This window comes from Podarcis raffonei, chromosome 11 (assembly GCF_027172205.1).
Source record: "Podarcis raffonei isolate rPodRaf1 chromosome 11, rPodRaf1.pri, whole genome shotgun sequence".
Taxonomy (NCBI): Eukaryota; Metazoa; Chordata; class Lepidosauria; order Squamata; family Lacertidae; genus Podarcis; species Podarcis raffonei.
The window spans coordinates 36,420,567-36,439,182 of record NC_070612.1 but is presented as its reverse complement, the minus strand read 5'-3'; the positions used below and the strand labels follow the sequence as shown (position 1 = coordinate 36,439,182).

Below are 18,616 nucleotides of genomic sequence, written 5' to 3'. Positions count from 1 at the left end.
AGTAGAGCTCCCATGTGATCAGAGGTTTCCCATTAATTTGGGGACAGCTCTACACACAGAATGAGGATGCACAGAAAAATCTATTTTCAACTTCGCAGTTGGGCAGATCTTACTTGTATAGAAATTCTGTTATGTGCAGTCAGAGGTCCAATGTATGTAATGAGTTGTTTCATTCAGGCTACAGTTCTTCTCCAAATGTAAGTTACTATCTTTATAGATTTTGTATCAAAGTTATGCAAGGAGAGAAATCCATACTGTTGTAATGCACTCTATGTATGGCTGCCCTTAGTACACAATCCAGCAGAATGCTGCCATAAGGCTTGATAGAGGTATCTGGACAAGCTCATACAATACTGATATTTCAAGGTCTGCACTGACTGGGCACCATTTAAGGCATTAGTACTGGCTTTTCATATTCTAGATGACCTGAAACCAAGCTATCTGTTGAAGTATTTTCTTCCATAGTAACTGTACCAGGCTCTGTGATTTGCCAGTGGGCCTGGGCCCACTGTTGACTATTGCAGAATAGGGTCTTATCTGTAGTAGCTCCCTGGTTTGGAATTCACTTCCCCCTGGAGAATTGGATGGCAGAGACCTTAATGGGTTTCTGCCAGTAAGCAAAAGCATTTTCGTTTTCCCAGTCGCTAGAATGGGCAGGCGGGATGGACTGTTTTGGCTCTGCAGACCAGATCTTTATCAAATTCTAGCCTTGTGGACCAAATTCGATAGGTGAGTGATGCAAAGAGGTAATAATTAATTAATTAATTAATTAATTAATAACTTGTACCCCACCCATCTGACTGGGTTGCTCCAGCTACTCTGGGCAGCTTTCAACGGAATATAGAAGAACGCACAATACATCAAATATTAAAAGCTTCCCAGTACAGGGCTACTTTCAGATTTCTACAGAAGGTCATATAATTGTTTATCTCTTTGACATCTGACAGGTGGGCATTCCACTACTGAGAAGGTCCTCTGCCTGGTTCCCTTTGTGGTACTTAAAAGCACCTGAGGTTTGGATTTTACTGTGCATCAGTTGATGCATTGGCAGCCTTGTCTCTAGGTGTCCCACACCTGATGATACATACCATATCAAATGTGGGGCTGTGGTTTGGGGAAAACAGCCTTATGGGCCAAATTTTAACCCCATATCAGGCCGGATGTTCCCTTGCACTAGACAGCAAATAAATTGTATTGCCGTTGTTACCAATCTCTGGACTGGCGCAGTTCTGTTTTGATTCCTATCCTTGACTTTTATTCAAATGCCTCTATAATTGAGTGGTTTTATATGTTGGAAACCATTTTGGGATTACTGGTATGACAAAGTGTGGTCTGTAGAACTAAGAAACAACAGTCAAACAAATAATACATCTTTCAGAAGAAAGGGGAAGAAGGTATGTGGACTCTCTGATTGATTCATACAAACCACCAGAAAGTGTAAAGTTACCAGGCTTTTCAAGCCATGCAAACTATAGGGGCATAACAATGCCCCCAGTTTGATGACTTTCCTTAAATTGATAGGTTACTTACAAGATGGAGGACATCAAAATGGTAAACTGAAATTATTTCAAAAACCTCAGTAAGATCCCAGGCACTAGAAACCTGAAAATGCACAAAATTCTTTTTTTTTTTTTAATAATATTTTTATTGAACAATTTTTAATATAACAAAAACAAAACATACGTAAACAAACATCAGACAATAGTAAAACATAAAAACAAGTACCATTTCATAACCCAATTTGTAAACCTTACTTCCTCGACCTCCCCTTACTTCCCGTTTCTGTATTCCAAATTCTTACAGTTATTCAGCGAAATCTTGCCTTATTTTATTATAAATTTATAATATTCACCCTTATTCTCTTTATCATAACCCTTACTGATAGTAACCATTTATTTTAATCCAACATCATTCTAACTGTCACCAATTTTATAATGTTTCTTTAAATACTCCTTAAACTTTTTCCATTCTTCTTCCGCCGCTTCTCTTCCCTGGTCTCGGATTCTGCTCGTCATCTCCGCCAAATTCATATAGTCCATCACCTTCATCTGCCATTCTTCCAGTGTGGGTAGATCCTGTGTCTTCCAGTACTTTGCAATGAGTATTCTAGCTGCTGTTGTAGCATACATAAAAAAGGTTGTATCTGTCTTTAACACCCCCTGGCCGACAATACCCAAGAGAAAGGCCTCTGGTTTCTTGGTGAAAGTATATTTAAATACCTTTTTCAGTTCATTGTAAATCATTTCCCAGAATGCCTTAATCTTCGGGCACGTCCACCAGAGGTGAAAAAAAGTACCTTCCTTTTCTTTACATTTCCAACATTTATTATCAGGCAAATGGTAAATTTTTGCAAGCTTGACTGGGGTTATGTACCACCTATAAATCATTTTCATTATATTTTCCCTTAAGGCGTTACACGCCGTAAACTTCAGCCCGGTGGTCCACAACTTTTCCCAGTCAGCAAACATAATGTTATGACCAATGTCCTGAGCCCATTTAATCATAGTTGATTTAACCATTTCATCTTGTGTGTTCCATTTCAGCAGCAGATTATACATTTTTGACAAATTCTTAGTACTGGATTCTAACAGTTCAGTCTCTAATTTTGATTTTTCCACCTGGAAGCCTGTTTTTCTGTCTAGTTTAAACATTTCATTTATTTGGTGATAATGTAACCAATCTCTCACCTTCCCTTTTAATTTTTCGAAACTCTGCAATCTCAGTTTGTCCCCTTCCTTTTCCAAGATTTCCCAATATCTTGGCCATTTCGACTCCATATTTAGCTTTTTAACTGCCTTAGCTTCCATTGGTGATAACCATCTTGGAGTCTTATTTTCCAGCAAGTCCTTGTATCTAACCCAGACATTCAATAGTGCTTTTCTGACAATATGATTTTTAAAACTTTTATGCGCTTTAACCTTGTCATACCACAAATATGCATGCCACCCAAAAATATTGTTAAATCCTTCCAGATCCAAAATGTCTGTGTTTTCAAGAAGCAGCCATTCTTTTAGCCAGCAGAAAGCTGCCGCTTCATAGTACAATTTAAAGTCTGGCAGGGCAAACCCCCCTCTTTCCTTTGAGTCCGTTAATATCTTAAATTTTATTCTGGGCTTCTTGCCCTGCCAGACAAATTTAGATATATCTTTCTGCCACTTCTTGAAACAGTCCATTTTATCCATTATTTGTAATGCTTGAAACAAAAATAACATTCTTGGCAATACATTCATTTTTATCACTGCAATTCGACCTAACAAGGAAAGCTTCAAGTTTGACCAAATCTCTAAATCTTTTTTCACTTCTGTCCACGTTTTTTCATAATTGTCTTTAAATAAGTTCACATTCTTAGCTGTCATGTTCACACCCAGATATTTCACTTTTTTAACCACAGCCAGCCCCGTCTCATTCTGAAACCTTTCTTTTTCAAACTGTGTTAAATTTTTCTCCAATACCTTAGTCTTTAACTTATTCAATTTAAATCCTGCCAGTTGACCAAACTCTTGAATTATTTCCAAAACTCTTTTCGTGCTAGCTTCTGGCTCTTGCAGTGTAAGTACTAGGTCATCTGCAAAGAAAATGCACAAAATTCAAACAGGTTTCCTTTCTCCCTCAGAGTATTTGTCCATTTGCAGGCGAAATGAGGCAATCCTAAAGCACTGGTTTCTATATAAATAAGTGATTCTCTAAATATGCTAAAGTTTCTAAATTAAAAAGAAAATATAAGGCCAAAACACTGCAATGAGGATTGAGCCTGGTCAGCAGTTTCCATGAGTCATGGAATGTTGAATATCAGTCAGAAGAGGAAAAAATAGGGTGGGGAATCAGCCAAACTGACTCTATAATGGTTGACTGGAACCCTGAACAAGAAGAGTTCTGCTGCTAGGAAATGAGGATACAGTGCTCTAGCTGTGAGTTCCACTTGCCCTATCAAATAGCACTCAGGTGGCTGAGTGCTAAAAAGAAGCCGCTGGAAAACAATCAGCATGCTCAGTGGACTCCAAGAGCCACAGAAAGCTAAGTGGACATAAGCAAAGGAAAACCAGGAGGGAAGGGAGAAGGCAAATTTTTCACACCTACCCCTTACAGCTTAGCTAGCTGTAACCCTCAACAGGACTACTGCGGTTAGGGGTTGAGGATACGCTGTAGGTTTCACTTATAATACCTTCCCACTCTGCTCTTTCACAGCAAAGTCTTTCCCACACATCATCTTCTCTCTTCTTCACTTCCTAGAGTCCCAACCCATTCTCTTCATTTTCTATTAGTTAGCATATGATAAACTTTTAGAATCTGTTTCTGCCCCAAGACAGCTTTTGATCCTCTCCTGGAGAGCAGACACATACAGTGGTACCTCGGGTTACATACGCTTCAGGTTACAGACGTTTCAGGTTACAGACTCTGCTAACCCAGAAATAGTGCTTCAGGTTAAGAACTTTGCTTCAGGATGAGAACAGAAATTGTGCTCCAGCGGCACAGCAGCAGCAGGAGGCCCCATTAGCTAAAGTGGTGCTTCCGGTTAAGAACAGTTTCAGGTTAAGTACGGAGCTCCGGAACGAATTAAGTACTTAACCCGAGGTACCACTGTATATACTTCTTCTGGTTTGAGCATATGCTTCTTTGTAACTTCTTTCCAATGAAGCACCTTTATTTATTTGCAAAATGTAGCTGCCGAGATATTGGTTGGTGCCAAGCATTTGGAGCACATTACAGCATTGTTTTACCAGTTGCACTGGTTTCCAATGCATTTTCAGGCTTTCAAGTTCTGGATATTGGGACTGGGTTACTTTAAGCTCTACATCTACCCATATCAAAGTGCCTGCACCTTAAGATCATTCTCAGGAGCCCTGGAACACGTAGTAGCTCCTCAGCTGTAGAATTTAATCCCATGTGGTTAGACAGGTGCCTTTCCTTTATATATTCATGTGTCTTTAAAGATACTTCCTCTTCACTTTGGTTTTTAATAGCTATATGTTGGACTATTCTGGTTTTGTTGTTGTTTAGTTGTTTAGTCATGTCCGACTCAATTAGGCCCCATGGACCAGAGGACGCCAGGCACTCCTGTCTTCCACTGCCTCCCGCAGTTTGACTATATTTTGTTTCCCTAGTGCTGGTTTTAGTAATGTTTTTGTGATTAAATTTATTTTATTTTATTTCACTTCTAAATTGTGATTGCTCAGTATGATAAATTGTAAACCACTTTTTAGGCTCTTTGCTTAAAATGCAGTCTAAAAATATTTTTAAAAAATAATACTTAGAATGGCATCCCATTTTTGAAACCCTGTAATGTAGGCAAATACCACTATTCTAGTGCAGATGGTAGCCTGTGACTGAGTGAAAATAGCTGGCCTAAGGTTACCTGTTGAATTCATGGTAGAAAAGATATTCAAACTGGGAGCTTTCTGATTTGTAACACAGTCTTGTAATCATTACTCACACCAGTTCTTATGGGTATAATCATGAATGGTTTCCTCCTCATTTGAACTCACGTGAGATAATATAAAGTTACATAATAGAATCCTTGCACAAACGATATCTCGAAATTATTGGTGTAAACACTGTTATGCACCGCAGTCTACAGAGTTTGGATTGACTCATGATGATAGGTAGACTTGTTCAAATGTTACACTGGATGCAGGTACATACTGTTTCTATACATGTTAATTCATACACATGTTAATTTCCACAGCTGAGCTACTGTGTACATAGTTTGTATACTTGTTGAGTGTAACATGTGAACACTCCTATGGTTAATTTTTTCCCCCTCACATTGGTTGAGATCCAGAGTTTCTTCCCACCACCAGTAGTTATATTATGCTGTGGGGTGGGAGGAACGATAACTTTTTTTTGCTGGTTTCTGTTTTCCCAGCAGCAATTCCCATGCTGTTCCAAAGGGTCCCCAGCCCTCTGGAACATTTTTTTTGGAGGCATATGGGCTGTGGGGAGAGGCAAAATAAATGAAAGATACCTTCTTCCCCCATTCCACCAGTAGGATTCCTCCTCTGAAAGAGAAGGTTTCCGTAGACAGAAGGAGTCCTTCCATTTCTGGAAGGCACAGTTTGCATCCAATCCATTGAATACACCATATTTTGTATTATTTCTTAAAAACATACTATTTTTGCTCCTCATTAGAAAAAACAAATGTGTTTTCTGCCATTTATGTTTGCTGTAAAACCCTTGCATTATAGCACTGCTGCAGTCCTGGTGCCTTGCAAAGTTATGCTAGCACAGCGTTTTCTATATCCGATCCTCAGTGCATGCTTGTTGGGAAAGTAAATGTATGGAGTACAATACCTTTTAATTTTCCATCAAATGAAGACACACATAATTAGTGTCTGAAAAATTATTAATGTAACATCTTTATTATTGTAATAGCATATTTATTTAGAATATTTTTAGCCCTCTTTCAGCTGGAAATATGTCCCAGAGCAGGGACATGGGTGGTGCTGTGCTCTAAACCACAGAGCCTAGGGCTTGCCGTTCAGAAGGTCAGCAGTTCGAATCCCCGCCACAGGGTGAGCTCCCGTTGTTTGGTCCCTGCTCCTGCCAACCTAGCAGTTCAAAAGCATGTCAAAGTGCAAGTAGATAAATAGGTACCGCTCTGGCGGGAAGGTAAACGGCATTTCCGTGCGCTGCTCTGGTTCGCCAGAAGCGGCTTAGTCATGTTGGTCACATGACCCGGAAGCTGTCTGTGATCAAATGCCGGCTCCCTCAGCCAGTAAAGCGAGATGAGCACCTCAACCCCAGAGTTGTTCATGACTGGACTTAATGGTCAGGGGTCCCTTTACCTTTACCTTTATGTCCCAGAACAGCTGACTAAGATCAGAAATAGGTTTTGAACATTAACACTGGTTCAAAATATATAAGAAACATCCTTTTGTTTTTGTTTCGTCCAGTGTGCACTCTTAGCATGTCTTTTAGAGTAATATAACTTAGCTCAGCTCTTTAACCCTGGAGAATTTAGTTTACTAATTACAACTTGAAAGTGTTATATCACACTCAGTTCTTATTGGGCTGGAACCATACTAGGCCCTTTGCAAACCAAAGGGTCTTGAATCCTGCAGATGTTCCTGCTAAAAGAAGGGAGGGAAGAGATTTTTGTCTAATTTCCTATCCTCCTGCATTCCCCAGTGCCATTTCCCTTACTGTTCCACAGGGTCCACCAACTCTCCGTAGCAGATTTTTTTGGGAGAACACAGGGAAGAAAGAATCAGTGATTGCCTCTTCCCTTCCACCTAAGAAAGCACCCTGTTAAGTCTAGGTTCATGACATTGACTCTGCTGAAAATTGTTGTATGAGAATAAACAAAAATCAACAGTTATTATCTAGTTACGTTTATAATGTTTCTAAAATCTAGATAGTTGCAACATTATTACACAAGAGGATTTCCAAGTAACACACACTGCATGTTTCTTTTATAGTTGCACTACTCAAGCAATCTAAATCTCCCAGGCAATAAGAAGGGGGTAAGAATGAGGGCACTCTCTGCTCCTATCACCATTGCCCTCCATGAGTTGGAGGGATGACGTCTGCAGCAAAGAAGACTTTTCTATTCAAATTGTCTCCCCATACAATTTAGAACCATGGAAAATCAGGGTTCTCAAACACAAAGGGAGCCTTCACAGGTAGAAAAGACTTCCTACTGTAGAGGTTACTCCTCTAACTCATGGAGGGCTATGGAGACACCAACTGGGGTTGCAGTAAGCACTCTCAGCCTCAGCTCTCATATCATGCAAGGGTTTTAGAATGCCTGAATAATAATTCTAGACATTTATTTACTATTTAAGGCATTTATATATCACTTAATCTAAGTGGTTAGAACACGAACAGGAAGACTTTCCAGAATTAAAATAAAGTTATCAGGAGAGGCATTAAGAGGTTTTTATTCTTACACTTTTAGCAGCCATTAAAAGTTAGTAACACAGCAGGTGATCATATGGGTAAGTGTAAATATTCTGAAATAAATAGCAGTTGGTGACCTGGAATGTCAGGGCTCTAGACAAGGGTGTGTGTTTGTCAATATATCCTACATGTTTTACAGACTCCTCAGGGAACAGGGGAAGATACAATTTCACCTTTTCTGTGCCAAAACATTTTAATTATATCTTCTTCCAAGTACAGCGGTTCAGTAACCAAGGAGCTGACATTGATGCATGTGTTGATAAAGCTGCAAACATTCAAAATGAGATTAACAAAGATTTTGAGGAAAGGGTGACAGCTAATTTTGCACAGTATTCTGCATCTAATTCAGGTCAGTGTAATCATAGAATATTTTATAACTCTTGTGTCATCCAGAAGGACTTTTATGATGCTTTGTGTTAATGAACATTTGTGTGTATGAAGAATATAGTTCAAAACCTATTTTTCATACAAATAAGAGCTTTTTATTACATTTCCATAGGTTGTAGCTATAAAAGGAAAAGCAGGATTTGATGATGATGATCAAAGTAGCTATTTTTTCCTAATATGCCTGAAAATGTAGGGAAAATGTATAAGAAACTTAATCAAGAGCATGTAGTTTTATGTTGCTTGTTTTCTACCGAATATTTTTCAAATAAATCTATATTACATGTAAAGAATAAAAATACAATTTTTAATGTTGTATTTAGACCTTTTGAACACATTTCAGAGTATTTCAGTTCTATTCTGCTCTTTATTTGAAAGCAGCTGACACTCTTCTTTCACTTTTCTTTTTGTTTGTGAAATTTTCTTTCTTTTTTTTATCCACTCACTTCTCCATCTGCTTTCACTTTTGTTTGCTTGGGCCGTCTCTCATCCCAACTTGATAATGAGGAATGTGGTGTGACCCTGACCTCTATCAGCCCATGCATGACCTTCTGACTCCCCTACCTAACCTTTGACCTTTTCTTTGACAGCTTGATTAATTACCCTGTGTTATGATTTATGAGTAAGTGCTATGTAAAAATAATAGACAACAGGTGGTCCTCTAAAAACTTTTTGTGGCATGTTTTCTTTTCCTGCCTAACTTGATGAGCTATTTTAAGTTGGAAACTTGGTTGAACAATGTGTGTTTGGCAGTAATACAGCATTTTTACACATTTGGACACAGCAGTGGAATTCAGGAGCCTGAGAGATGAGGTGTAACTGGGATGAAAATATTACAAAGTGTTAGCAGGGTGCAGTTGCCAAAATGCACATTGGGTGGAAATACAAAAAGGAGTCAACTGACATTTCAGGCGTTTCAGTCTCAGGTCACGTCTTGAGAAAATTGCTCAAATAATGGAGGGGGCATTTTTCAAGCTGAGCTGCATCTCCAACAGCTATGTTTACTTTTACGCTTCACTAGTGACTTCTGATTGGTTGTCATGACCTCATCCTACTGTTGCACCTAGGATGTTGCAACAGTGACACATAGGTACTCTTCTTATGAAAAAGATGGGAAATAAACAGAACATACATCTTTCAAAAAGATGAATGGCCATTCTTATGTCCATTTTAAACATGCATAAATCTAAGTTACAGATCTTAGCTCTTTGGGTTGCTTTTCCTGAGGATTAACTTTGATCTTACTTCAACTGTTGTAAATGGGTTTCTTTTTTTAAAAAAAAGAATCAAATTGATAAAGCTCAAGAAAATGATCTGCTACAGATTCTTACTTACAGGCCAGAAAGATAGTTGCATAGGTCAAGGGATTCCACTCTAGCCTCTGACCTCTCTGGTCACATATGGCATCCCATTCTGGTGAATTAATATGCAGGACTGAATGCTTTCAGCTCATTATTCATTTTCCAGACATAAGAGGTTTGTAGAATTCCAGAATGTATCTCAAATACTTGTTATTGCTATTGACTATCCTATTACTGGCTAATATGCTAAAACTAATATGCTGTATTGGTTTTATGTATATACAGAGAGTGTGGGGCATTTTATAGAGACTTCTAAAACAGGATGTGACCATTATATTTTGCTACCTAACACACTTGTGGCATTTTGTGTGACACTTGATACAAAGCATTCTTCGGATTCTGTGTAGTTGCTAACAGTTGTCTATCTAAGCTTGCTTTTACTTCATCTTATCACCTTAATGTCAAGTAAGCTCATATATAAAATTGAAAATAAGCTTTCTGAAATAGCTGTTTGAAATGTCTTCGTAATTTACACCACCCTAATGCAATAGACTTTGGAGAGATATCAGATGATATCCTTGTGGTATATGTTCAGCCCGATAGATTTTAGAACTGATGTTGGATACTATCAAATTGGGTATCTAGCAAATAGCTTTGTTTTTCTGCATCTGTCCTGAAAACATCTATCACAACAATTGGTGCTAATTGGTCTGTGCACATGGACTTGAAGATTACTGAATACTGTATTCTGTCTCAAATATAGTATATTGCAGTTGGTTGGTGCCAATATTTCTAACAATCTGCAAAGCATATTTGTATTGGGGGAAGGGAGAGAGATTTATCTAATAAGGTTAGAAAAAGCAGTATTGGCAATTATCTTTGAAAATGTTACTTAATTTAGAAAATATGGCTTTCCAAATATAGACATAATTAAATGGCTGCTTTTAAAAATGAAAGTAATATTAAGAAGTTAACCTATGGGTTTGTTTAATTTTTGAAGGCATTTTCTTACATCTAATTGGGCCACCTGGACTAGAAACAAGGCTAGTAGCTACTGATCAGTTGATACTGTTCTGAATAGTCATTTAAATATGATGGGTGTGTGTGTTTCTGCCTAAATTGAGGTCATAGAGTAGTATTTGCTCACTTTCCCTAAAAGGTACGTTACAGGTTGTTTACCCTTTTAAAACCAAAGCTTTGTCTTACTACTTGCCACAGCATATTTTAAATCTTTACATAAACATAGGTTGATGTCAACTTTGCTTTAACTCGGTGAAGCCACTGGTAATGTCCAGAACTTATTTGGGCTTTGGCATTGATAATTTGGTAATAGAACAATTTTATTTTACATATTAAAATTGAATAACTTCCTTTACAAGTGTGCTATTAAAAAATCATGCAGATTGAAATATAAATATTAAAGACCCCAATGAAATCTTTTTTAAAAAACCAACCCTGCATTGTTTACAGAAGTGAAGAGGAAACAAAGGTCATACTATGGTTAAAGACATAGATTAGCTTGTGATAGGTTGAGTTGATAACAATTTAGCAAAACTGATAGAGGTTAAATTCTGCTGTGGTTATATATGCTATGTTGCATTTCTACATCATTTTATCTGAGCAAGTATTGTATATTATACCTAATCCTCTTTCCTATGCCTATTTTTCTTCATATAGTTTAGGCTGAAGTGGCTGAGGACAAAAGATGGAAAAGAATATGACTTTATATCAACTTCCTTACAAACAAAGCAACATTTATAATGGGTTTTTAGAAAGAAACCATGAAGTGTATGATAGAATTTCCATGCTAATTTATTGTTACTCTAACAAATATGGTATTTGAAAAAAAATTTAAAGAGCTACTGAGGGTTGGTTTGTGCTGTTTAAAACCTAATTGATAAAAATCCTTTAATTGATTTATGTTGCTGTGATTTTTGAAATGGATTCATTTTTCATCTGTTGATGTGTCTTTGAAAAATTGACATTATGTCCTCATAAAATTGGACAAATGAGTCATGTAATTTTCAGTTACATAATCAATAACTTAGACAAATTTTACTTCTCTGGTGATTTATGTGTGTCTGTTTTTGTGAGCAACAAAACGTGGATACAGTTTCACATTTCAGTTACACATGTAAAATCATAACAAATACATGATTTTTACATCTTGCATTGTAGTGAAAGTAAGAAAGAATCAATACGCAGAACATCTGCTCAGAATAAACAGGTCAGGAGCATGGACAGCAAACTAAAGCACTGAGCTCTGCAGGGCACCGCTTCTGAATGGTTATAAAAAGTTAACCAGTTTTTTCTCTGCATGTTGTTTAAAATAGTATGAAAGGTGCTTTGTTTAGTTGGTGTTATTTCATTAGTAGTTTTGAATTAGTCCCTGAAGGCAGGAATCTGTTTTTCAGAATATTACACATTTGGATCCTAAGTTCATTTTCATACATATCTGAATTGAATCATCTTATACTCTAGTACAGTTTATACTTTATACATGATCACTCCATTCCAGAGAATAAGGTATGTGTGAATGAATAGGTTCACTCTGAAGAGAGAGCTGAGGGAGAAAAGATGACAGGAGATCACTTACTCATGGTACAGAATCTAGGAGGCAATTTTCTCTTTGGCCTGTGGTGACCTTTTTGCCATGTTCCCTTATACCATAGACAGTGAACTGAATGCCTCTATTTCACCCTGCTTAACAGAGTGCAACAGTGTTCTTTAACTTTAGTTTTGGTGGGAGGAGAAGGTATAGCAGAAATTTGAGAAGGGCGTGAAAAGTTGTACAGGCACAAGGAAGAGGAGTAAGAACGTTCTTCAAATGTGATTTTAATAACTAGTCGAGTGTGTCCAACTGTAGAAAATCACCAAGTGACAATCTGTCTACCTGACAGTTACTACAATGCATTACAAGATTTTTGAATAGCTACATAGATTAGAATAAAGCAACACCAAATAAAGTATCCTTTGTTAACTTTGATCATCTATATAGGTAGTCTTTCATCTGCTCACTTGGTCTGTTAGGCAGAAGTTATTTGTTGGATTAACTAGGTTAAAATGAGTTTTACTTCAATACCTGGAACTTGTTTAGTAAACTATAAATAAGATTTTCAAAATAATCTTGAAGATAGATCCACAAATTATGTGTTGTTATTTTGCTTTTGTTTCTTTTCTCCTCCTTTTGCATAGGTATTTCAGTATTTTGTTTAACCTACACAAAATGCAGCATGCTTTCATATATTCTTCTTTAGTAAACATTTTCTGAGAAAAATAAAATATTAATTTTCTCCTAAAGTCTGTGAAGACGATACATCATATAACTCTAATAAAATTGTTCAGGTCTAAACTGGTAACTAATTCATTGATTTCTTAGCAACATCAAATAATCACAGTTTATATTGATTCATTGTTACTCAGCTATTCGTTTGTGAATTATCTGCTATGGGACAAAAGTGTTTAATAGTTTAGGCTGTAATCCTATACACAGTTTGACTGCTTAAATCCCTTTGAAATCATTCTGATTTTAAAAAAAACAACTAACTGCACATAAGATTGGAGCATAAAGCTGCCTGAATAGTTTTTAAAAGAGGCAATGTTGGTAAAAGTAAAAGTTTATGTCAATGAAGCATTAACTATATATGCTAGTGACCATGTTCTATAATCACTTTTTTTATTTTAAAAAACCTACTTTCTGAAGAATTGCATACAATATTGAAAAGTTATTAAAAGGTTAAAAAGAACTAGGCAAATAAGTGAACATAAATGTAGACTAAATAAATTCACATAGAAACACAAAATGAATGAAACAGTTCTATCCTTTGTCAACTTTATGAAAATATTTTAAATATACATTCAAGACAATAAAATAAAATGTAAACTATTTCAAAGGCAAAATCTATATGTATTCTTTTTCTTTTTCCTCTGACATAGGAAGGCTATGGAGTAATAGTACTGAATCCGAATGAGAACTATATTGAGATTGAAAAGACAAAAGCCCAAGTACAGCTGTCTCCTGATAGCTCAGATGAACCTGCAGAAAAGAGAGAGAGAAAAGATAAAATCCAAAAAGATACAAAGAAGCGACGGGACTTCTATGAGAAATATCGGAATCCACAAAAAGAAAAGGAAACAGTGCAATTGTATATTAGAGTAAGTTGCTCTATTTTGTTTTGGGTTAACACTGATTAATAGAAAATGTTTTAATTTCACATACATAGTTGCACTCTAAAAATGTGGTTTTTCTTCATTTATATAACTATCAAGTACTAAAAGTAAAACTGTCTTCTTTCTATTGTTATTTTCATTTGCATTCAATGTGAAAGTGGGGGTGGTGGAAATCGTACTTAATTTCAAAGAGAAACTTCAAATAAAGCCCTAGGGAACATAATATGCATTCCAGAGACAAGGACTGATTTGAAAAGTAATTTATGAAATGTTTTTTGAGTAGATGTGTGTATAAGATCTGTCTTTCAGAAACACTTTTTAAATACAGTTTAGGCAACATGTTTTACAGATGGTGACTGTTTGCAGCATTATGCTGTTACATTCTTGAGAAACAAGAATATTATATGATAGTCTAATACTTTAACATATTGCCTGATAAATTAATAATACAGTGGGCAAAATTCTGATGTTGATATTGTATGGTTATAGCTTTACCATATAATGTAACATTTCTGTATGAGTACCCACCCACTGTATTTCAGCTAAACTTCTGAAGGCAGATAAAGGGAGACAGTTATTAATAAATACCTTAATAAATATTTAAGCCAAAATAGTTCAAGAACAGTGCAGTGAGGAAATTCTGCCCCTTGCTCTTTTCTTTTCTTAGCCAGTGAACCTTTGCACTTTGTAATACTAGCAGCATGGGATCGTTATAACAGTGCTACCCAAGGATTTCTAATTCTGCAGGGGGCACAAACAATATTATTTGCACTTTGACACATTCTGCTTCATATACATATGATGCATTATACATTCGAGACATATTCATACAATTTTCAAAGTTCTTTTTATAGAAGTTTGCATTGTTATTCAATAATAAAATATGTCATAAATGCTCCAGTGTCATTAGAATGTTCTGCCTAGGATACCTAGGATGATTGAACAGTGAAAAACTGGGGGGGTAATAGGAATGTTTTGCATTTTTTTTGCATGTTCCTTATGATGATGATTAATGTTACTCTAGATGACTTCAATGTATAAAACAAATACAGTTTAACTAATAAGTTTAACTTTAGATGCTAAAATGAAAGAAATAGGAACCAATTGCATGTCTATATGAATGAATGAGGAACAGGAAAGAATGAGGAAAATAATAGCTGTATTTTAAAGAGCAACTGAAAAGTGTTGGCTTTGCCATGTTACTTCCTTATATGATGTGCAATAGATTACTCATTTGTCTGCTCCACTTTAAGAGAAGCACCTCCTCTTTTAAGGTAAGAGAACCTTGGTGTTGTACAGGGTGTTGTACAGCTGATTTGAGACCCGTTGTACACAGATTTGAGACCCTTTCCTGTGTTTCTCTTTGGGTTTGGGTAGTTAGGCTGAGAACAGGACTTTAAGTGTGAATTGCTTTCATTCCGATGTTTGGTGAGAATGCCACTGCATGAAGTACTACCCATTACATTGCTCTTTTTTGCCTGCTAATCCAGGTCACCTATTAGAATACAGCTTAGAGCCAAAGATTTCACTGCACAAGCAGAACACACCTCAGAATTCAAATATCTCTCCACAACTAAAGCATCACCAGAGGGCCACATCCCTTGGTGACCTGCTTGGGGGGGAGCTGTAGAGGGGAGAAATTGATGACATTCACAGTTCTTGAAGTCTCAATTCTACCCAGGTTGAATTCATTGAGAACACACTAAAAGTCAAAATAAATAGACTTCATAGAATGAATGTTTCAAAATTACTTTCAATTACTTTCTGCATTGTTTATCAAAATGACTAAGAGCACTTCTCTATGAGAAGACCAACCTTTTTGTTTCTTGTTTGCTAAAGTATGAATTATGATTGGACCATTATAGATAGTGAACTTATATTATTGAAAGTTGGCGTTGCCACACCATTGCTCTTCTGTATATCTGTATGTACAGTGATAATAGTTTTATTTCTCACTTTTTCACAGTGGTTTTTGTGTTTTCCTTTGTTTTGCAAGTTTACCTATTAAATTCCACATTACTGTGTGTTTAGGCATCTGATGAACAGACAAATTAAGGTAGATCTACATGACTTGCATTAGAAAGTGCTGTTTTCCAGTCTTGTAGTACTAGGCTCTGAGAAAGGTTTGTAGTATGCTCAGCAGAAAAAAAGTACAGTTTGTGCTAATTCCTACTAGAGGAACACTGGTTGACTACTCCCATAAACCCATAAGGGATGTCACCAAAACACAGTGGAGTTATACCCAAAGACAGGCAGACAGGCAGACCAATACTAGTTAATAATTAAACACACACACACAACATAGCTGCAGAAAGTAGAGAAGACAATACTCCTATGCAAGAGAAAATCTTGTTTTAATAAATGCATTACCACTTCCAAATACACTACTGAAGATCAGTTAAATACTATCTGCATAATAGTCTATACTGGTTGTGTTCTGGGTTTGTTTGTTTTTTAAGTAATTTATTCAGGAAAAGCTTGAATATGTTGGCTTTATAACTTAGTTATTTTAATTATTACTCTCTCTTTTGTAACTAATATATACTTAAATATTTGTGAATGGCCCAGTTTTCCATTATTCAAGAATTCTACACAAACCTCTATGGTAATCCATATTTACAACCATAAGCTACAACAGAACGGAGGTCTCTGCTAAGTCTTTTTCTATGAGATGAATATAAATAGAAATGACTAACTAGCAGATTATGCGTACCTTCTGAAGCTTTAAGAGTACAGCTTGAAAGATCAAAGTGCTTATTGTTTCAAGCTGTAAATTTTTTAACTATGAAATAATGTACTTGCCAATGTATGTTACAGCTTGTTAAGGGGATTGATTTGGTCTGGGTAATAAACTTCATCTCACACAATATGGCAGGAAAGCTTACTTACTGTGTTTTCTTATAAGACAATTTTTTGTTCCTAAAAACATCTGCCAACTGTGTTCAGTAGTCAAAAGAAAAATGTCATGTTTCATAGGATTATATTTCGTTCAAATCTAAGGAAGAACTCAGTGGAAATTTGAATTAAATACAACATTCCATACAAAAGAAAATGTTTCACATGAGATTATTTAATTAAGGCATTGTACATTACCTAATAATATGAAAGTATCTTTTTAAGGAGTCAAATAGCTGAACGTACAGTATATACTTTCATGCCTTTAAAATATATTTCTCCTGTGTTTATGGACACATTATTTCATTCAGACCACCAGAGGCTGCTGCTGTTCATACTGGCAAATGTTTATTCTGGAAACATAGCTCCCAAGCCAATAAACTCTAAGCATATTCACTGCTGAACTTAAGTAAAAAAAAACTTGGGGATGCAAACTTAGATTAGCCCAAGAGCTTGAACTCATCTAGTAGAATGTTTACTTTGAAAAGCCGCACCTCTACATTTTATTCCAAACTTTTTGAAACTCCCCTCAATTTCAGAAAATGCATTCAAGAAAAACCAGCTTTGCTTCTTTAGATCCTGGTTGTTATATTCCAGCATAGATTGTATGGAACATACAGAGACAAATTTTCTTCCAACTGCATGGTATTAGATAAACCTTAAATATAACATTAAGGCACAAATGATGCAGCATGCATATTTCCCAGTTGTGTAACTATAAATTTTATTTTGCATCTGTGAAATTGCAACAATCCTTTAACCTAAGTCTGCTCCTTTTAAATATATTTGATTTCAACTTAATTTTTTTATAAATTCTTCAGTGGATTGTGTAAAAGTTTTCTTCACTGGCAATTAATGCAAAATAAAAATCAATAAGAGATAAAAGTAAGTAAATTAGCATATAATGTTGGGAAATGTGCTGCAAGCAACCTTTGTCATAATCCTTTAGAACAAACACAGTATTGATGCAATTTTTTATTTAAGTTTTTTTTGAATGTATGTTCATTTATGAAAAAATCTAATTCTAGGATCTAGAATATAACTTATTTTGATTAGGGGTGGGTGGCATGGGAACAGGGGTGAGAAAAGTCCCCTCCCCCATTTGTTTATCACTAGCTTAGTTGCAAGCTTGATCAGAAGTAATAACAGTAGCAAAGTGAATGGCCTTTTGCCATGTATCTAGATGAATGAAATACCTATGTGCTAGTATAAAACTTTTTAAATAGGAGAAAAGGATGAGAGAGAGCAGCTTTCTTAACAGAAGGTGACAACAGGAGGAATGGCAGCAGGAAAGCTCTGCAAGAAGAACACAGCATTTCTGCTCATTGTGCTATTAAGCTTGCGTTATACTCTTTAATATGGTCCTCTCCTTCCTCACATAGTCTCATATTTTCTTTGAGAGACCAAGTGGTCATAGAAAAATATTGACTAGTCTCTAAGTACTTCTGTAAATTCTTCCCATACCCTTTCCCATTCCCCCAATATTTTTAAAAGATGATTTTTAGTGGAGTGGCCATAGCTCAGTGGGGGGCAAATACTTTATATACAGAAGGTCCCCAAATCAAGTATCTTAAGTTAAAAGGATCTGGTAGCAAGTGAGGCAAAAACCTCTGCCTGGAATTCTGGAGAGCTGCTGGCACTCTGACTAGGTAATATTGGTCTGCCCTGAAATAAGACAGTTGATTATTATGCAGTCCTATACACAATTGGGACCAGGTACCTAAAAGAGTGCCTCTTTGGGGCCCAGACACAAAGGAGTCATAGTGAGGGGCATAGACAACAGATCAATACCAGGAGATAACGAGTTGGATTCACATTGGCCACAAGATGGACAGGTTTGGCACAGGCATTGGGCATGTATACAGTGATCAACAAACCCACTTGCTGGTGGATCAGGAATTGGGGGTAACCAAATTTATGGCACAAATCACATCTGGAGAATCCTTCTGGTCACTAGTAGGGGATGCCGG

The 18,616-nt window shown here is 36.4% G+C and overlaps 1 protein-coding gene across 10 annotated transcripts in view; it reads left to right on the top strand.

Moving 5' to 3' along the window:
* FAM172A (family with sequence similarity 172 member A) overlaps positions 1-18,616 on the top strand; it is a 238,723-nt gene that overhangs the window by 70,286 nt on the left and 149,821 nt on the right. For 9 of the 10 annotated variants that reach the window (XM_053408778.1, XM_053408785.1, XM_053408784.1 and 6 more), the window contains one exon: positions 13,518-13,736. The exons of the other annotated variant lie outside the window; for it this stretch is intronic. In XM_053408778.1, the coding sequence (XP_053264753.1) occupies positions 13,518-13,736 (219 nt within the window). The remainder of the gene's footprint in view (positions 1-13,517; positions 13,737-18,616) is intronic. 10 annotated transcript variants of the gene reach the window in all.